The 21359-nt window shown below is 38.6% G+C and overlaps 2 protein-coding genes, 1 long non-coding RNA gene and 1 other non-coding gene across 6 annotated transcripts; all 4 read left to right on the top strand.

Annotated features, from left to right (window-relative positions):
• The first annotated feature begins 310 nt into the window (after window positions 1-310).
• Window positions 311-383, top strand: trnar-acg. Its single transcript has one exon. It is a non-coding gene; the product is annotated as a tRNA-Arg (tRNA).
• A 2742-nt stretch (window positions 384-3125) lies between these two features.
• Window positions 3126-7534, top strand: LOC105353536 (pyrethroid hydrolase Ces2e). Of its 3 annotated transcripts, none has more exons than XM_020704140.1 (13): window positions 3126-3290; window positions 4061-4244; window positions 4529-4670; window positions 4781-4914; window positions 4990-5143; window positions 5225-5329; window positions 5399-5497; window positions 5600-5743; window positions 5823-5900; window positions 5973-6120; window positions 6397-6546; window positions 6876-6948; window positions 7023-7534. In XM_020704140.1, the coding sequence occupies exons 1-13, from the start codon at window positions 3218-3220 to the stop codon at window positions 7207-7209; spliced, it is 1671 nt and encodes a 556-aa protein (XP_020559799.1). In that variant the 5' UTR covers window positions 3126-3217; the 3' UTR covers window positions 7210-7534. The 3 variants fall into 3 exon arrangements, with proteins under 3 accessions (XP_020559799.1, XP_020559800.1, XP_011474592.1); XM_011476290.3 differs by having other exon boundaries at window positions 3165-3290; window positions 4052-4244; XM_020704141.2 differs by lacking the exon at window positions 5399-5497 and having other exon boundaries at window positions 3163-3290; window positions 4052-4244.
• Window positions 7535-9520: 1986 nt separating this feature from the next.
• On the top strand, window positions 9521-21280 carry LOC111947543. The gene is made up of 2 exons (XR_002873417.1): window positions 9521-9593; window positions 21159-21280. It is a non-coding gene; the product is annotated as an uncharacterized LOC111947543 (long non-coding RNA).
• LOC101156406 (pyrethroid hydrolase Ces2e-like) lies at window positions 13519-21157 on the top strand. The gene is made up of 13 exons (XM_011476291.3): window positions 13519-13690; window positions 15593-15785; window positions 15859-16000; window positions 16111-16244; window positions 16330-16483; window positions 16565-16669; window positions 16755-16853; window positions 16956-17099; window positions 17186-17263; window positions 17336-17483; window positions 17552-17701; window positions 20063-20135; window positions 20210-21157. The coding sequence occupies exons 1-13, from the start codon at window positions 13618-13620 to the stop codon at window positions 20394-20396; spliced, it is 1680 nt and encodes a 559-aa protein (XP_011474593.1). The 5' UTR covers window positions 13519-13617; the 3' UTR covers window positions 20397-21157.
• Window positions 21281-21359: the final 79 nt, after the last annotated feature.

Raw genomic sequence — 21359 nt, 5'->3', positions numbered from 1 at the left:
GTGACAGACTCAGACTACGTTTTTTATTATGTCTGACATAGTATAAAGATTTAATATATTTATTGAGTCCATTCTAAAGAAAAACCAACATCTTCTAAGAAGCGCTTGGGATTCGAACACGAGAACTTGACGATCGGTAATGGTCTTTACAGATGTAAGCTCAAGAGCTCATTGGTGGGGATGTGCAATTCTTGTTGGTCCTGGTAGCAGGGAGTGTTTTGATTGGATGGCCACCACATAAGCGTCGAATCCTAGCAGTAATTGGAAGGTAGTATTTGAAGAAGAATCTGTCGGCGGTGTGGTCCTCGGCGGGCTAGTGGCGCAATGGATAACGCGTCTGACTACGGATCAGAAGATTCTAGGTTCGACTCCTGGCTAGCTCGTTACACTTTTTTTTAGTCTGACCACGGATCAAAAGATTACAAGTTCGTTTTATTTATTTTTATTTTGACTATGGATCAGAAGATTCTACGTTCGACTCCTGGCTAGCTCGTTACACTTTTTTTATTTCTTATTTTGACTACGGATCAGAAGCTTCTATGTTCGACTCGTGGCTAGCTCGTTACACTTTAAAAAAAAACAATATTTTGACTACGGATCAGAAGATTCTAGGTTCTACTCGTGGCTAGCTCGTTAGAATTTCTTTTTAGTCTGACCACGAAACAAAAGATTACAAGTTCGTTTTATTTTATTTTTTATTTTGACTATGGATCAGAAGATTCTAGTTTCGACTCATGTCTAACTCGTTACACTTTTTTTTGAGTCTGACTACGGATCAGAAGATTCTAAGTTCGAGTCCTGGCTGGCTCGTTACACGTTTTTTTTTAATCTATCGTTTCTTTTTCAAAATGTCTGAGCCTACAAGACCCAAAAAAGTAACAAGGGTTTCTGTAGTCCAGTAATTGTAATTAATTAATTTGTAATAAATAAATGTGTACTTTCTATGCACCCATCTTCATTTATTATTTGAATAATTTGTTTCTGAAATAAACATTAACGGCTTTATATTAGTTTTATATGTTTTCTACACAATAACTCAGATAAGGCAGGAAAAGTTAACAATACCACATTCACATTTTTTGTATAGTTCTCATTTCCAGGAGGTAATTTTTTGTTTCCCTATATTTATGTAGTCACTGAGTCCATGTGTGGTTGCTGTGTGTATGTTGTCTTATACTGAGACATTGTGCCCAGGAACTTTAACCTGATTCTGGCAAACAAAACGTGTATTTAGTAGCAGATTTAACCATATTGGTCCTCCCAAATAATTAAACACATTAACACAATAAAAACATCAAATGTAAGGTGTGTCTTATGAGTTGACATATTTTATAACAATGCTTTGGAGAAACAGCCAATGTGTTTTAGCCCATCTATCAACTACACTCCCCACTGTCCTTTTTTATCTATGACATAATATAGGGCTTACACTCTAACTTGACGTAATCCTCCGACGGCACCTTAAATCCACGTGGCTTGGGAATGCAAGAGGGAAGTGAAAAGTTTTAATGTGGCAATGTAGGATAGAGGTCAGGCACTCTAAAATTTTTTATGCAGACTCACACAAGGGACAGATGCAGTTTCAACTATTAAAGTTAGTTTTCCTAAATTATATAAATATAACAGAGAGCAAGAATAAAACCTGATAACAACAAATAACATAGAGTTCATGCTTAAGCAGATGTGGAGGGGTGAAACCAATGAGCCCCCCACTCATGTGCACCTAACCCACACAAGCAATGAAAGGAGGGAAGCACATGCTGGCTCTACGTGAAAGGAAAGCATAGTTTCGAAACACAAAGTTTTTTAAAAGAAATTGCACCCTACAACAAAGAATCCTGGTTGGAATGCCCAACTGACAGGGCAGAAGTCCAGACAGGTGGAAGCTCTTGCAGCTCCAGCACCACCACCCAAGCAATCATCACTCAAGAGATTTACAGCACCTGCACCTCAGGCAAAATCAATTCAGGCCAAACAGAGGAGAAAAGTCACGCCTACTTTGGTTTGAGAGACTCTCCTTGAGAAAAAGGCTGCACCCAGTGAATCAGTGGCTTCACCAAAACCTAAAGGTCTGACTTTTTTCATGAGAAAGCTGCACCTTTTCAGAGTTTTCATTTCACTGTCACATTATTGTTGGTAAATAAATAATAATTTAATGACAGGACTTTTACATTTAATGGATTCAGAGTGTTATGTATTGCATGTATAAGTACAAATGTGTCTATTTAGTATTAGAAGTAATTCTAATGGCATAATTTGCATGTGCATGTGGCTATTGTGTCAACATCTGCAACACACAAATGTATATATATATATATACATGTGTGTGGGCGCGTGTGCATTGTGTCAATATGTATATTGACACATTTTTTTATTTTCCAATCACGTCATTATTAATCCTCCAAAGTTTGATAGATTTGCTAATTATCTCTCTGTTTTTGTTTTCTTTAGTATTTTGTTTTGACTGACTAAAATAAACCAATTTTGATTCATATTCTAAGTTCAATAAAAATAGTCTATGCATGCACATCAGTCAGACAGACACATACACAGACAGACAGACAGACAGACAGACAGACTTTATTTATTTATCCCACAAAGAGGACATTTATTTTTTACTTAAATTTGTAAATGTAGAACGCTTTGACAGTCCCAAAAAGTCAGTTAAAAATAACTAACAAAGTACAGCAGCTTGTACTAGGAACTATACAGTACCTTTATTTATTTATTTGTATTATTAGTATTATTATATTATTATTATTATTTGTAGTAGTAGTATTTTGTCTTTGTTACTTGGATATCAAAATGGAACCTTTTTATTTAGCTGTGCGTCCAGAAATATAATGTTGTTAATGCGCACACTGTCAGTCTGTTAAGTCCTTTATACTCCATCACTAATTTAAGTCAGAACATTTCTTACATCCAGATGTGCATGTGAGCCTTTCCTCCTGCTTCTCTTTGTGTTTTTTTAACTTGCATGGTATTTTACGCAAACCTTAACACTGCATGCATTCACAAGGGGGCTGCGACTCCACAGCCAATAGGAGAGGATAGACAAGAAAAAATGACCTCATATCCTGTAGATAAATAGTTATTGTAACGTTTTGTTTTGCATCATACAGACCTCTGTGAAGCTCTGTTGAAGGTGGAGCCATTTTTGTTGCACTTTGCTCTCCTTCCCTGCAGTCTCTCCACAGTTCTCTCTGAAGCGAAGACCATGGCGCTCCGTGCAGGACACATCGAACTCTTTCTGCTGCTTTCAGTCCTCAGTGTGGCTGCAGATCGACATGGTTTGTATCCATACATTCATTTATTCATTCATTAGTTCAGTATGGGCTCTGAACTTAGTCAAAGGAAACTCCTTTCGTCTTCTTGTGTTTTGTTTTTGCTGTTGCTTTTCTAAATGTGTTACGTTCAAGAACAAACTGGACAAAGCAAAACTTTTCTAAAGCCTTGTCTGTGTCTGTGAAACAGAAATAGGTTACTTTGGTGTAACCTAATCCAATTCAGGGCATTAACACTGGTTACCTTTTACCTAAATTGTAATTAAGGCCAAGGGTGACTGTTACCGTTTATGATTATATGACTAGTCATTATTCCACATCATCATCAGGGTGTAACGATTCATTTTAATGATGATTCGATCAATATCATGATTTGTGATTATCGATACAATTCATAGTCGATTTTGGGTCGTTTTGAAAGATTCAATGCACTGACCTAAAATGGATCCACGACATCTTTACCCAAAACTCAACTAAACTTCAACCAGTGAGACTCAGAGAAAAATACCTGGTACTGAAACGTGCAGGTCAAGTTCTCCAGATAACCATGCATGGTGGGATCGTAGTGGATTAATCGTTACACACCTAACATATACAAATGTTAATTGCGAATTGTTCTAGACATGTACTTTTCATAGAACTTTTTTTTATCCGTTTTAAATCTTCATACAAAAATCCTTTTATTATTACTCTTCTACTTGTTTCTTTCAATTAAAATCAGGTATTAACTTGAGATACTTCTGATGTGTGTCTTGATATCCTGACACCTCCTGAAGTCCACACAAAGCTTGGCAGTCTCAGAGGGAAGTATGTGAGCGTAAAGGGGAAGGAGTCCGGGGCCCATGCCTTCCTCGGTGTCCCGTTTGCCAAGCCCCCTGTTGGCCCCTCCCTAAGAATGGCCGCACCACAACCTGTAGAGGGATGGAACCGCATGAGAGATGCAACCAAGCAACCCTTCATGTAAATGGAAACTGATTCTCTGAAGAAAAATCTAATAAAAAAGATTCTGGTGTTTGTTTCCTTAAATTTTAAACAATAAAAGAAAAACTTAGCCACTGAAAGTGTTGGTACAAATGAATTTGATCAGGTAAAGTAGACCATCTTAATCTTTAAAACAGAAACCTTTATTCAGATTTAGCTTGTTTTAGTTTCAACCTTGTTGATTTGCTAGGAATATTTTGGAAAGTTGATGAAGAAAAGTTCCCTTTTTAATGAGTAATACTCAGATTTGTTCTGGTTTGCAGGTGCATTCAAAGCAAAGACATTGTCGTGGACCTCCTGAAGAAACTTGGTGACCTGATGGTAGAAATCCCCGATATTTCAGAAGACTGTCTGTACCTCAACATTTATGCTCCTGCAAACCGAGCTCAAAATGCCAAGCTCCCAGTAAGCAGCCTCCGCTCGGTGTTCAAATATTGACATGCAGCTTTTAAAAAGATCAAGAACGGGTTTGAGGTAACTTCAACGTCTGTACATTTTTAAAAAACATTTTCCAGGTCATGGTGTGGATCCACGGCGGAGGCCTCAGTATGGGTTCTGCTTCAATGTATGATGGTTCTGCCTTGGCTGTCTATCAGGATGTGATTGTGGTTCTGATCCAGTACCGACTAGGTGTTTTGGGGTTTCTAAGGTAGAAATGCTTGTATGCTTTAGCCCAGTTCCTTATTAGCCTGTTTTAGAAATAATTCTGACTTCTTTTGTGCAGCACTGGAGATGAGCATTTGCCTGGGAACTTTGGTCTGCTGGATCAGATTATGGCTCTGAGGTGGGTCAAGGAGCACATCAGCAGTTTTGGAGGAGACCCAAACTCAGTCACTGTTTTTGGGGAGTCAGCTGGTGGAGTGAGTGTATCTCTTCTGGTAAGTGGGGACACTTCATGATTTTTTGTTGTTGTTGCAGAAATGTCTTCTAACCTCAAAATCTTTTTCTTTTATCCACAGCTTGTCTCTCCATTGGCTAAAGGTCTGATTCATCGAGGGATTGCTCAGAGTGGAACTGCTGCAATGGACATCCTTGTGGTTGATCAACCTTTACCAGCTATGCAGGTTTGCTTTCTTTTATTTTTCTGAGTATTTTAAAAAATTAAAATACTTGCACCACACATTTGTCCTCAGATGGTAGCAAATGCATCAGGCTGCAGCCTTGAAAGTACAAAGATGATCGCTGATTGCATGAAACGGGTGGACCTTGATACTCTGATTTCATTTACAAGCGTGAGATTCTCTAAAAAATGCTGACCTATTATTAGTTTTAATTTTGATCTATTTGACCAGTGTTTGTCATTTAATGCAATTAACTCTCTTAATGTATTCTAGAATCTAAATTTAAGACTTCCCGTCAATGTTGACGGACACTTCCTGAGAAAAACTGTGCAAGAGCTGTACCAGAAAGGTGAAGTCCTCAATGTGCCGTTCATGACCGGTGTAAACAATCATGAAGCAGGGTGGTTGCTTTCCAGTGTGAGTGCTACAGATTTTGTAAGTATTCCTTATGAAATTTAATTAGAACATAACTTGCAATTTGTCCATTTTTACTTAGATCTATGCTCCTCAAAATTGGACAGAAGGCATGGACAGAGAGCAGATCGTGAACATCGTATCCATGTTCTACTCTGACGTAAGGCTCTTGCTGCTTGATACTTCATTAGTGCTTTAAGACTTCTAAACAGACATGTCTTTTTCTCTAAAGCCTAAAGATGCCTATATCAGAGATTTGATAGTGAATGAGTATACTGGAAGTGGAGAAGATCGAGTCAGAAACCGAGATGGATTCACAGAAATGCTTGGAGATTTGTTTTTCACCATTCCTGCCATTAAATCTGCAAACGCACACAGAGGTATGTTTCTCCTTATAATAATCTAACATGTCCCACTGGGCGGCGGCCCCGGGGAAGACCCAGGACACGCTGGAGAGATTACGTCTCTCGGCTGGCCTGGGAACGCCTCGGGGTCCCCCCAGAGGAGCTGGAGGAAGTGGCTGGGGCGAGGGAAGTCTGGGCATCTCTGCTTAGACTGCTGCCCCCGCGACTCGGTCCCGGATAAGCGGAGGAAGATGGATGGAGATGGATGGATCTCACATGTACAGAAAACTGAATATTTTTTACTGTTGACAGATTCGGGCGTGCCTGTGTATCTGTACGAGTACCAGTACCCTCCCTCCTTCCTGCAGAAGACCAGGCCTAGCTTTGTCAAGTGTGACCATGGAGACGAGCTCTTCACAGTCCTGGGATTTTGCTTCACAACCACTGATGTCAAGATAAATGGTTGGTGTGATGTACATGCAGAATATTTACCAATGTTGTAACTCCCTAAAAAAAAGAAGAACAATTCTCAATAAAAATGAACATTTAACTAGACATATACCAACATGAATAAAAGAGGCAACTGTTTTCCGAATTGATCTAAAATCTTGTAAAAGGCCTTCCGAAAAGATCTAAAGCTTCATTGGAGAGAAACTTCCCTTTAAGGTCTTGGTTTTTATCATCTTAAAATAAACTCTACTTTAAAATCTTTGTAAGTCTAACAACCTTCCTTTGATTATTTTTTTTCTTTTTTAAGTATAGTACCTGAGTAGTTTTTTTTGTCATTTCAGCAAAATGCACCTCAGAGGAAGAAGAGCTGAGCAAACTCATGATGAACTACTGGGGCAACTTTGCACGTACAGGGTAAGAATTGGTGTTTATTAAAGAAATAAAAGTTATATTGTGCACAAAGGATCTCATTTATTTTATATATTTAGGTCTCCTAATGCCAAAAATCTTGCCCACTGGCCGAAGTATGGAGCAGATGAGGAGTACCTGATCATTGCTTTGAATAAGCAGACGGTTGATCAGTCTCTGAAGAAAGAGCGCTTTCTTTTTGCCACAGAGGTCCTACCAGAGAAGATTCGCCAGCATAAAGGGAACGAAGAGCGCAGCGAGCTTTAACTGTGCTTATACACCGAGCCAACGAAGGGAATTGGGATTATAATTACAAGGGCCATGAAAAAAATCGTCAGATTCTGTAGCAAAAGCTGATTCCAATAGAACCATAAATGCCACACAGTTCCCATTTATGCCATATTTATAATGGAACATTGAAACTAAACTTGGAACATAAATGCATGCACTTACAAGACAATTGGGAATACTACTTGGCTTCTTATAGCTCCACCCCTGATGAAATTGTACTAAACTGGTGAAAAAATTCTAAACTGGTGTCTGAATATGAAGCACAGTGAAGCTCCTTACAATAAACTGATGTGACAAAAGGCTTTGCTCATTTTTTTATTATTATTGAGAACAGTACTTAAGCTGAAAGTTCCCTGAAGATCAATGTGAGCAGTGCAACTGGATTAACATACATACTCCATGAAATCAGGCATATGGCATTTACACTGACCAAAAAATATAAACGCAACACTTTTGTTATTGCTCTCATTTTTTATGGTATGAACTCAAAGATGTGAAACATTTTCCACATACACAAAATAACTAGTTCTCTGAATTATTGTTCACATATCTGTCTAAATCTGTAATAGTGATCACTTCTCCTTTGCCAAGACAATCCATCCCACCTCGCAGGTGTGCCATATCAAGATGCTGATTAGACAGCATGATTATGGCACAGGTGTGCCTTAGACTGGCCACAAGAAAAGGCCACTCTGAAATCTTCAGTTGTATCACACAGCACAATGCCACAGATGTCGCAAGTTTTGAGGGAGCGTGCAATTGGCATGCTGATATCAGGAATGTCCACCAGAGCTGTTGCTAGGGAATTGAATGTCCATTTCTCCACCAGTAGCCGTCTCCAAAGGCGTTCCCGAGAATTTGGCAGCACATCCAACCGGCCTCACAACCGCAGACCACGTGTAACCACACCAGCCCAAGACCTCCACATCCAGCATGTCCACCTCCAAGATCGTCTGAGACCAGCCACTCGGACAGCTGCTGAAACAATCGGTTTGCATAACCACAGAATTTCTGCACAAACTGTCAGAAACCGTCTCAGGGAAGCTGCATGCTTGTCGTCCTCATCGAGGTCTCGACCTCACTCCAGTTCGTCGTCGTAACCGACTTGAGTGGGCAAATGCTCACATACGATGGCGTCTGGCACGTTGGAGATGTGTTCTCTTCACGGATGAATCCCGGGTTACACTGTTCAGGGCAGATGGCAGACAGCGTGTGTGGCGTCGTGTGGGTGAGCGGTTTTCTAATGTCAATGATGTGGATTGAGTAGCCCATGGTGGTGGTGGGGTTATGGTATGGGCAGGCATATGTTATGGGTGAAGAACACAGGTGCATTTCATTGATGGCATTTTGAATGCACAGAGATACCGTGACGAGATCCTGGGGCCCATTGTTGTGCCGTACATCCAACAACATCACCTCATGTTGCAGCATGATAATGCACGGCCCCATGTTGCAAGGATCTGTACACAATTCTTGGAAGCTGAAAACATCCCAGTTCTTGCATGGCCAGCATACTCACTGGACATGTCACCCATTGAGCATGTTTGGGATGCTCTGGATCGGCGTATACGACAGCGTGTTCCAGTTCCTTCCAATATCCAGCAACTTCGCACAGCCATTGAAGAAGAGTGGACCAACATTCCACAGGCCACAATAGACAACCTGATCAACTCTATGCGAAGGAGATGTGCACTTCATGAGGCAAATGGTGGTCACACCAGATACTGACTGGTTGTCTGAGTCCCTGACCCCCTCAATAAAACAAAACTGAAGATTTCAGAGTGGCCTTTTCTTGTGGCCAGTCTAAGGCACACCTGTGCAATAATCATGCTGTCTAATCAGCATCTTGATATGGCACACCTGTGAGGTGGGATGGATTGTCTTGGCAAAGGAGAAGTGCTCACTATCACAGATTTAGACAGATTTGTGAACAATATTTCAGAGAACTGGTTGTTTTGTGTATGTGGAAAATGTTTAACATCTTTGAGTTCATACCATAAAAAATGGGAGCAATAACAAAAGTGTTGCGTTTATATTTTTTGGTCAGTGTATAATAGCATAAAGCAAAACTTTTAACAGCCAAATGATTTAAATAAATGGTTTCACAGAATTTCACAGCTAGTATGGTATAAATAAAATGTCTGATAAATCAAAGTTGCCCTATTTATTTTATTTTATTTTCTTAATTTATGTTGCAGATGTCAGAAAAGCTGCAGTCTGATATAAAAGTGCTGGCCGTTGGTTTGATTCCCTAAACTGCCCAGGAAAGTGCACTTGGAGTTGGAAAACTACTGGGCAACACTTTCAGGCCATGATGAGACAACAGATGCTAACTTTGTACCTTTGAGATGGTAAAAGAGGTTATGTTTGACAAATGATCAGGAGAACTGGATTCACGCCTGCTTTGGCTTGTGGGACTCAAGAAAAGGCTACACCCAGTGAGTCAGTGGCTTTTTTCAAGAGAAATCTGCACCTTTTCAGACTTTTTTTTTCACTTTTGCATTATTGTTGGTGGCCCATCCAAATTTGAAGACAGGACTTTTACATTTAATGGATTCAGTGTGTCATGTATAGCATGTATAAGTACAAATATGTCTATTTATTATTACAAGTCATTCTAATGGCATAATTTGTATGTGAATGTGGCTATTGTGTCAACATCCACATGCACACAGACACACACACGCCCACACTCATACAACACATGCGTATAAATATTTATATATATATATATATATATATATATATATATATATATATATATATATATATATATATATATATATATATATATATATATATATATATATATATATATATATATATATATATATAGACACATTTTTTTTATTTTCTAATCAAGTCATGATTAATCCTCCAAAGTTTGATAGATACGCTAATTATCACTCTGTTTTTGTTTTCTTTTGTATTTTGTTTTGATTGACTGAAATAAACCAATTTTGAATCATATTCAAAGTTAAATAGAATTAGTCTATCAGGGGGCCCTAAGCAAAATTTAATTTGTGGGCCCCCTAACTGATCAGCAGCACCAACAAACGCAACTGTTGTTTTAATATAAATGAGATGTCTCTATTAATATATTTTGTGACTGTATTATTGTTGCTGCCGAAGAATTGAATACAGTATATTGCCTGCATGTTGGATGCACATTTAGTGGTTACAACCCAATTTGAAAATTGAAAAGAAAAAAAATATGAATGATAAATGTATATATATATATATATATATATATATATATATATATATATATATATATATATATATATATATATATATATATATATATATATATATATATATATATATATATATTTAATGTAACATTGGGCACTCAACAAATGACATTCACATAACTCCAACTTATTAAAAACAGCAACTTAATAGCAAATCATATAACTATAAAACAATCCAAATTAAAGAACACAACAAGAGCTCAATGAGGGTGATTTTGGAAAGTCAAAGTCTTTATCAGTCTGAAAAGGACCTCTTTGCACCAAATCCATTCTTACTGGATCAGAGTGTGGTTGGCCATTCAGCTGGACCAATTGGATTGGAGGTTGGTGGAATTTTGAATCCAGTCGGCTCCTCTTCCATAAACACCTCTCTTGGAGCCTCTGGAACATAATATACATAACTTCAACAAAAGCAAACAGTGAAAAGTCAAACAGTCTAATCAAATCTACATAACAGTTGCTGTGACGCTGGAAGCAGAATGTTAGAAAGAAGTGCCTTCACTTGTGTGTGTGTGTGTGCAAATGTTTGACTATTTTTCAAGTAATAATGAAACAATAAGTTTTATATAGGTTCCATATTGGCTAGATTTGAACTTAGCAGCAGCAGCATTAACATTTTCCCTTTCAACAGAAGATGTGGTGATAGGAGTTTCTTATGCAGCTAAAAAAAAATATATTATTACACAATAATCAATGATAAAGCTAATAAAACAACTATAGCAGAATACTACTAATAGTTTAGTGGCTCCTTTAAAATCTGTGTGCAGGTTTTTCATAATGTCCTGATCTTTTATATATTTATGAGAGATTTATTGGTTTATTGTGTATTTGCACAAGGTCATATTTGTTTATTTAAATATGAACAATTTGGGGCTCCGTACTCTTCAGCTGATGTTTATGAAAAAACGGGGCTATGCAAGCTATTTAAATGACCTGAGATGACATCTTCAGTGATGTCAGGAACATCTTGGCATGTGGGTGCTGCACCACCTCCAATACTTTTTGAGAGCAGAAGAAACTGTCGACTGGGAAGAAACGGTGCAAAACATCATCACTATGTAAAACCAAAACTGCAAAATACAAATAAGAAATAAACGTACCCATTTATGAATAATAAATGTGAACAATATATTTGAGTATAAGTGGAATTATAAGCATTTACACACTTCTTTATCTATTATTTTGTATGTTCATAATTTTAAAATTAGTACATTTATTTTGTTTGCCATTTATAAATGAGAACCTTTATTTCCTATTTGTATTTGGCAGTTTTGATTCTCCATATTTCATGCCAATGCAAGATTCTAAGATACACTCATTGTTGAAAAAGTCTGACTACCTACTGGTGTCAAGCCAGCCCTCTCTCGTCACACGGCTGTCAAGTGAGCCCTCTCTTAAAAACAGTGTGCCGCTTTCTTCTGTGCATTACGGTGAGAGCAAAAAGTACTATTTTTAAAAAGTAAAAACATAGTGTAAGAACTGTCATTACATGTATATGTATATTCAAGCACGCCCCCCCCCTTATAAATATATAGCTATACATATATTTAAAAAGTCTGATGAGTTGATTAAAAATAAAAGGCAATTAAAATCATGAATTGAGGAGTAGCTATAATATTCACATGTCTAAAAAAAAACTGCTAGTTTTCAGAGAGTCATTTCACTTCTCACTGATAATGTCCCACCTGGTGACAACACATAATAAGTTTGAGACAGATCTGATATGGAATTTCAAAATAAAACCCGATTGAAATCTGATATAAATGTGTTTTCGCCATATGTTCAAATATGTCTAAGAAAAAATCTGCTAGTTTTCAGAGAGTCATTTGTCTTCTCACTGATAATGTCCCACCTGGTGACGACACATAATAAGTTTGAGACAGATCTGATGTGGAATTTCAAAATAAAACCCAATTGAAATCTGCTAAATATGTGGGGGTTTTTTTGTCTAACAGATAAACAGCAGTTTTTATACTGACATAAATGCAGAACGCACTAAATACGTGTTTGTTAGCAAAACAATTTAATACGATAAGGTGAATTCAAACATTTATCAGCCACCATACCATTATTATCATTTTACTTTTCTCTACTGCTCTCTACTGCTGTCCGACCTCATCTTAGAAACTTGGGTACCAGAATTATTTTCGAGTTTTCCATTGGAAATTTAATTACGACAAAAATGGGGTCGGTTATGTGCAAACTTTACCTCGAATCGATTAGTATGTTACGCAAATCGCGCAGCTGCACAGAAAGGCAGGATCATGTAAAAATGTGACCCCAACATCCTGCAAACTTACCTTGTAATTGATGTTTAAGTTCTTCATCTTTTTCCTTTTTTCTTTTTTCAGCGCCTGGTGGATAAAGTCTATTTGGCATGATGTTCTCTTGTAGTCGCTTTGATCAATGTCACAAAAGGCGCTCGTAAATGCACACTGTGCCAGGCTCAAATGCAATTATGTTGACAAATCGTTGCTAAGAGGGGCGTAATTATTTGGGTTACCTGATTGGTTCAGGTGTGTTGAAGGGGTGATCATTAAAGTGCAGGCAACATTCTTTTTCACAACATTTAAAGCGCACGTTGGTGAGAAAGTGCTAGTATGAAATGGGTTGCCAGGTTTGGGGTCTTTTTTTTCACCACTTCGGGGCCCTGGTGGTTCGAAATTCGCGGATAGGGAGGGCCGGCCATGACTCTATGCATGTCTGTACATTTTCAATTATTATAACCTTTTTAATTAGCTGTGCGTGTAGAAACACAACGGCGTGAATGCGCACACTGTCAGTCTGTGAAGTCCTTTATACTCCATCAGTAATTTAAGTCAGAACATTTCTTACATCCAGATGTGCATGTGAGCCTTTCCTCCTGCTTCTCTTTGTGTTTTTTTAACTTGCATAGTATTTTACGCAAACGAATGCTGCACGTATTCACAAGGGGGCTGCAACTCCACAGCCAATAGGAGAGGATAGACAAGAAAAAATGACCTCATATCCTGTAGATAAATAGTTATTGTAACGTTTTGTTTTGCATCATACAGACCTCTGTGAAGCTCTGTTGAAGGTGGAGCCATTTTTGTTGCACTTTGCTCTCCTTTCCAGCAGTCTCTCAACAGTTCTCTCTGAAGCAAAGACCATGGCGCTCCGTGCAGGACACATCGAACTCTTTCTGCTGCTTTCAGTCCTCAGTGTGGCTGCAGATCAACATGGTTTGTATCCATACATTCATTTATTCGTTCATTAGTACAGTATGGGCTCTGAACTTAGTCAATGGAAACTCCTTTCGTCTTCTTGTGTCTTGTTTTTGCTTTTGCTTTTCTAAATGTGTTACGTTCAAGTACAAACTGGACAAAGCAAAACTTTTCTAAAGCCTTGTCTGTGTCTGTGAAACAGAAATAGGTTACTTTGGTCTAGTTCAGGCCATTAACCCTGTTACTTTTTACCTAAATTGTAAGTAAGGCCATGGGTGACTGTTACCATTTTATGATTATATGACTACTGATTATTCTAAATTGAGACATTCATATCTCAGGGTGTAACGATTAATTTCAATGACGATTCGATCAATATTATGATTTGTGATTATCGATATGATTTATAGTCGATTTTGGTTCGTTTTGAAAGATCCAATGCACTAACCTAAAATGGATCCAGGACATCTTTACCCAAAACTTCAACCAGTGTCTCTAATCTGGGTTTTAAACTGGACAGTCATTTTAAACTGGATCAGCATATAAGCTCAGTGGTGAAGTCAAGCATTTTCATCTTCACCAACTTGCTAAGTTAAAACCTTTTTTAACCGCTGCACATTTTGAAACAGTAATCCACGCGTTCATCACGTCCCGGCTGGATTACTGTAATTCTCTGTATGTTGGACTCAGCCAGTCGTCTCTCTCAAGTCTCCAACGTGTTCAAAATGCAGCTGCCCGTCTTCTGGTTGGAGGTCATAAGAGAGATCACATTTCGCCAATTTTGGCATCGCTCCACTGGCTGCCTGTGCATTTTAGAGTTCACTTAAAGATTCTTTTACTTGTTTTTAAATCGTTACATGGTCTTGCCCCGCTGTACCTCTCTGAACTTCTCTTTCCTTACTCGCCAGCCCGGTGCCTCAGATCAGCTGATCAGCTACTTCTGGGGGTACCGAGGTCCAGACTGAAGCTCAGACGGGACAGAGCTTTTGCTGCTCCAAAGCTTAGGAACTTTCTGCCACTATCCATAAGAGAAGCTCCATCACTGCCCATTTTTTAAACCCGCCTGAAAACCTTTTTTTATGCTCTGGCTTTTAATACAACATGAGACTTCTGTTATTGCTGTGTTGCTGTACCGGTTTTATTATTTTATCTCTCTATATTTAATCTTGTGTTTTAACATGTTATAGTGTTTGTTTTCTTTATTTCCTGTGTTCAGTACTTTGTGTCGGCTGCTGTTGATTAAAAGTGCTATATGTATAAAGATGAGTTGAGAGTGTGACTCGGAGATAAATGCCTGGAACTGAACCGTGCAGGTCAAGTTTTCCAGATTCCTTGAAAGTTAATTTAGTGTAAATTAAATATGTAGAATTAATAGCAAATCCATTCACATTTTAGTTTCCTAAAGTTCACCCCACTGTTGTTTTTCCACATCAAAATGATACAAATGGAACATTATTAGAACATTCTACCACACTATATGGTCACGTCTTTGCAAAATTTGCAATTTGCAAAATTAGCATTGGACTGGAATGATTGGCTTTACCATTTTTTGCTGACATCCCATGTTGTCTGCTGAGATTGCACTCTACGTCATGGTAAAATAAACCTAGAGTGCCTCAATATCAATTTTAATCAGTTTATTTCTTTTTGAAATTATTTTTTTAATGGTCGATTCAATCATTATCTTGCCATAGACAGATATATATCGTAGACCCTCAATCGTTACACCCCTAACATATACAAATGTTCATTAGGAATTACTCCAGACATGTAATTTTAAAATAACTTTTTTTGATCTATTGTAAACCTTCATCCAAAAATCCTTTCATTATTACTTTTTCTTTTTGTGTCTTCCAATTAAAATCAGGCTCTTAGTAATAAATTGAGATACTTCTGATGTGTGTCTTGATATCCTGACAGCTCCTGAAGTCCACACAAAGCTTGGCAGTCTCAGAGGGAAGTATGTGAGCGTAAAGGGGAAGGAGTCCGGGGCCCATGCCTTCCTCGGTGTCCCGTTTGCCAAGCCCCCTGTTGGCCCCTCCCTAAGAATGGCCGCACCACAACCTGTAGAGGGATGGAACCGCATGAGAGATGCAACCAAGCAACCCTTCATGTAAATGGAAACTGATTCTCTGAAGAAAAATCTAAAGATTAAAGTCACAGCTAACAGATATTCTGGTTTGCAGGTGCATTCAAAGCAAAGATATTGTCATGGACCTCCTGAAGAAACTTGGTGACCTGATGGTAGAAATCCCCGATATTTCAGAAGACTGTCTGTACCTCAACATTTATGCTCCTGCAAACCAAGCTCAAAATGCCAAGCTCCCAGTAAGCAGCCTCCGCTCGGTGTTCAAATATTGACATGCAGCTTTTAAAAAGATCAAGAACGGGTTTGAGGTGACTTCAACGTCTGTACATTTTTAAAAAACATTTTCCAGGTCATGGTGTGGATCCACGGTGGAGGCTTCAGTTTGGGTTCTGCTTCAATGTATGATGGTTCTGCCTTGGCTGTCTATCAGGATGTGATTGTGGTTCTGATCCAGTACCGACTAGGTGTTTTGGGGTTTCTAAGGTAGAAATGCTTACACTGTATATGCTTTAGCCCAGTTCCTTATTAGCCTGTTTTAGAAATAATTCTGACTTCTCCTTTTGTGCAGCACTGGAGATGAGCATTTGCCTGGGAACTTTGGTCTGCTGGATCAGATTGAGGCTCTGAGGTGGGTCAAGGAGCACATCAGCAGTTTTGGAGGAGACCCAAACTCAGTCACTGTTTTTGGGGAGTCAGCTGGTGGAGTGAGTGTATCTCTTCTGGTAAGTGGGGACACTTCATTATTTTTTGTGGTTGTTGCAGAAATGTCTTCTTACCTCAAAACCTTTTTCTTTTATCCACAGCTTGTCTCTCCATTGGCTAAAGGTCTGATTCATCGAGGGATTGCTCAGAGTGGAACTGCTGCAATGGACATGGTTGTGGTTGATCAACCTTTACCAGCTATGCAGGTTTGCTTTCTTTTATTTTTCTGAGTATTTTAAAAAGTACATTTGTTCCAGTTTTAAAATACTTGCACTAAAAATTTGTCTTCAGATGGTAGCAAATGCATCAGGCTGCAGCCTTGAAAGTACAAAGATGATCGCTGATTGCATGAAACGGGTGGACCTTGATACTCTGATTTCATTAACAAGCGTGAGTTTCTCTGAAAAATGTTGACCTATTATTAGTCTTCATTTTAATTTATTTTACCAGTGTTTGTAATTTAATGCAATGAAATCTCTTTTTTTCTTCAAGAATCTAAACTTAAGACTTTCCGTCAATGTTGACGGACACTTCCTTAGGAAAACTGTGCAAGAGCTGTACCAGAAACGTGAAGTCCTCAATGTGCCGTTCATGACCGGTATAAACAATCATGAAGCAGGGTGGATGCTTTCTAGTGTGAGTGCTCAAGGGTTTTTCCCCATTTTGTAAATGATTGATTTTTAAATGTAATTAGAACTTGCAGTTTTTTCATTTTTACTTAGTTCTTTGCTCCTCAAAATTGGACAGAAGGCATGGACAGAGAGCAGATCGTGAACATCGTATCGATGTTCTACTCTGACGTAAGGCTCTTGCTGCTTGATACTTCATTAGTGCTTTAAGACTTCTAAACAGACATGTATTTTTCTCTAAAGCCTAAAGATGCCTACATCAGAGATTTGATAGTGAATGAGTATACTGGAAGTGGAGGAGATCGAGTCAAAAACCGAGATGGATTCACAGAAATGCTTGGAGATTTGTTTTTCACCATTCCTGCCATTAAATCTGCAAAAGCACACAGAGGTATGTTTCTACTTATAATATAATGATCTAACATGTACAGAAAACTGAATCTTTTTCACTGTTGACAGATTCAGGCGTGCCTGTGTATCTGTACGAGTACCAGTACCCTCCCTCCTTCCTGCAGAAGACCAGGCCTAGCTTTGTCAAGTGTGACCATGGAGACGAGCTCTTCACAGTCCTGGGATTTTGCTTCACAACCACTGATGTCAAGATAAATGGTTGGTGTGATGTACATGCAGAATATTTACCAATGTTGTAACTCCCTAAAAAAAAGAATAACAATTCTCAATAAAAATGAAGATTTAACTAGACATATACCAACATGAATAAAAGAGGCAACTGTTGGCAGAATTGATCTAAAATCTTGTAAAAGGCCTTCCGAAAAGATCTAAAGCTTCATAGGAGAGAAACTGTCAGGTAGTGAGGGCTGGTGAGCATGAAAGACTGTGGGCATAGCATGTATACAAAGCAGAAGAGAGTCGGGGAAGAGATGTTAATGGACCTGGGGCCTGTTTCAGAAAGGAGGTTAAGTGTAAACTCTGAGTGCGTTAACCCTGAAATCAGGGAAACCCTGGGTTTTCTGTTTCAGAATGGGAGGTTTGTTAAACCAGAGAAAACAGAGTAAGTCAAACCCGTTTCTGAAAGAGAGGTAACTTATACTCGGAGTCAGTGTCCATGGTTACTTATGCTGTGAACCTAACCTGGTCGGGAGCAGGTTTTATTCTCCAAACTCAAAGTTTCTGCCGGTCCCCTCCCCTTTTTAAAGACGAAGCGGTATTTTTCGCTTTAACCTTCATTGTCCAAATTTCCGTCACACAGAGACAAGTGACAAGAATAGCTTGTCCTTTTTTGGAGGACCCAATAGACCAGTGTTTTTCAACCTTTTCTGAGCCACGGCACACTTTAACCCTGACAAAAATCCCGCGGCACACGCATCCAAAAAAAAAAAACAGAAATTCATGGTCGGTATTGATCGACAGCCCCCCCCCCCCCCCCGCAATCTCACGTGGATTTGTATGATAATTGTGGCAGAAAAAGCAGGAAGTTGCGGCTGTTTTTTTCTAAGAGATGAACCAGTAAACTGTGAACAGTAAACTTAAAGCTTTGAGACTGAAGATATGCTTTCTCTCAATGAATTTTTTTTTACATTTGTTTTTACTGGAGTTTTTTTTATTTAAACAAAATAATATGCCGAAAGACGAGCTTTAGCTGGTATTTTTGTTAGAACTGAGCAACAAGGAAGTGAAGACTTTAACCACTTCTGATTGGTCAGACTGATGACATGTGATTAAGCCTTCAAGAATGATTGGCGGAGACAGTTAAAGGGGCGGGACTTTTCTTTACACACTTATAGCTGCAGCTAAATCGCGGTACCGTGATTCTTATCAAAATGTCTTTAATAGAATCAAATAAACACAAAGAAAAAGTAATTTTAAGATATTTTATATTCTTAACTACTCAGTGTTTTATCAGGGCCTGTTTGGATGAACACAGAGCTGATATCCTGGAGATGGAAAATGTTTTTAGATCAGTGAATGAGGGCAATTTCCCACGGCGCACTTGACCATCTCCCACGGCACACTAGTGTGCCGTGGCACACTGGTTGAAAAACACTGCACTAGCGGCACACTGGTTGAAAAACACTGCTCTAAACATTACCGACGTTAAATGCATTTTTCCCCCAGATTGGTTCTGTACACTATGCAGCATTTCATGCATTTACACCAGGAATAACACTTCAAAAGTACACCTAAATATCGCCATTTTTTATTTCACTCCTTACGCTATTTAGAAAGTTATTACAGTCAATATTTTATAACAATGATTTAAATGCAAACTTGCGCATTAACTTGAGCAGCTATGTTTTCCCACGCTAACTGTCTCTGTTTTGCAGATGCAGCGGTGTTGCTTTTCTTCCGGAATATGTGCTCATATTCACTGTAACTCTGCAGCAGCACGTCAACTTCAGCTGGCGAAAAATATGCAGACCTCTTTTTTTCACGGTTGCCATGGTGACTCGTGATATCTGCGCTCCATTGATAATGGCTTCTTATAGTCGCGGTGCGCACGCTTAACTCCGAATCAGTCCACTCAGAGTTGATTGACCTAACTCCGATCAGCTTCTCTGAAACAGAAAACTCAGAGTGGTTAATCTCCCGATTGACCAACTCAGAGTTCAAGTTCAACCTCAGAGTTGGTTGAACCTCCTTTCTGAAACAGGCCCCAGCACAAGAGGAAAGCAGAGACAAGACTTAAATACAAACAGGAATGACAAGACACAGGTGAACATGATCAGAAGAGATTGGGAAGGAAGTAAAAACTCAAAAGCATGACAATACAGGAAACCTTTCAAAATAAAACAGGAAACAGAACTCAAACATGACAGAACAAGATAGAAAGCAAAAACCAATACAAAGGAACCCAAAACATGAAAGAAACTTCACTTTAAGACCTTGGTTTTTATCATCATCTTAAAATAAACTGTACTTTAAAATCTTTGTTATTCTAACAATTCATTTGATTATTTTTTTCTTTCTTAAGTACAGTACCTGAGTATTTTTTTTTTTTTGTCATTTCAGCAAAATGCACCTCAGAGGAAGAAGAGCTGAGCAAACTCATGATGAACTACTGGGGCAACTTTGCACGTACAGGGTAAGAATTGGTGTTTATTAAAGAAATAAAAGTTATATTGTGCACAAATGACCTCATTTATTTTATATATTTAGGTCTCCTAATGCCAAAAATCTTGCCCACTGGCCGAAGTATGGAGCAGATGAGGAGTACCTGATCATTGCTTTGAATAAGCAGACGGTTGATCAGTCTCTGAAGAAAGAGCGCTTTCTTTTTGCCACAGAGGTCCTACCAGAGAAGATTCGCCAGCATAAAGGGAACGAAGAGCGCAGCGAGCTTTAACTGTGCTTATACACCGAGCCAACAAAGGGAATTGGGACTATAATTACAAGGGCCATGAAAAAAATCGTGAGATTCTGTAGCAAAAGCTGATTCCAAAAGAACCATAAGGGCCACACAGTTCCCATTTATGCCATATTTATAATGGAACACTCACGCTAAACTTGGAGCATAAATGCATGCACTTACAAGAGCCTTGAAATGGGAATACTCCTTGGCTGCCTATAGCTCCACCCCTCATTAAATTGTACAAAACTGGTGAAAATTCTAAACTGGTGTCTGAATATGAAGCACAGTGAAGCTCCTTATAATAAAGTGATGTGACAAAAGGCTTTGCTCATTTTTTTTTTATTATTACTGAGAACAGTACTTAAGCGGAAAGTTCCCTGAAGATCGATGTGAGCAGTGCAACTGGATTAACATACATACTCCATGAAATCAGGCATATGGCATTTATAATAGCATAAAGCAAAACTTTTAACAGCCAAATGATTAAAATAAATGGTTTCACAGAATGTCACAGCTAGAATGGTATAAATAAAATGTCTGATAAATCAAAGATGCCTATTTTCTTTTCTTTTTTCATTTATTTTGCAGATGTCAGTAAAGCTGCAGTCTGATATAAAAGTGCTGGCCGTTGGTTTCTGAATAATTCCCTAAACTGCCCAGGAAAGTGCACTTGGAGTAGGAAAACTACTGGGCATCACTTTTAGGCCATGATGAGACAACAGATGCTAACTTTGTACCTTTGAGATGGTAAAAGAGGTTATGTTTGACAGATGATCAGGAGAACTGGATTAAGTGGCTTTTGCAAATAAAATAGCCTGGAAAAGACTAAGCCAGCCAAAAAGTATGGAAAAAAATGTGTCAGGTGAGACAGAAAAATAGCATAGGAACATCAAAACAATTCAGAAACCTAAAAAAATTCCAGCCGGCGCTTGTATAGGTAAGCTTGTCTTCTATTGC

Source organism: Oryzias latipes, chromosome 6, assembly GCF_002234675.1.
Source record: "Oryzias latipes chromosome 6, ASM223467v1".
NCBI classification, from domain to species: Eukaryota; Metazoa; Chordata; class Actinopteri; order Beloniformes; family Adrianichthyidae; genus Oryzias; species Oryzias latipes.
Note: the sequence above shows the minus strand (reverse complement) of the source record. Positions and strands in the feature narration are given on the sequence as shown.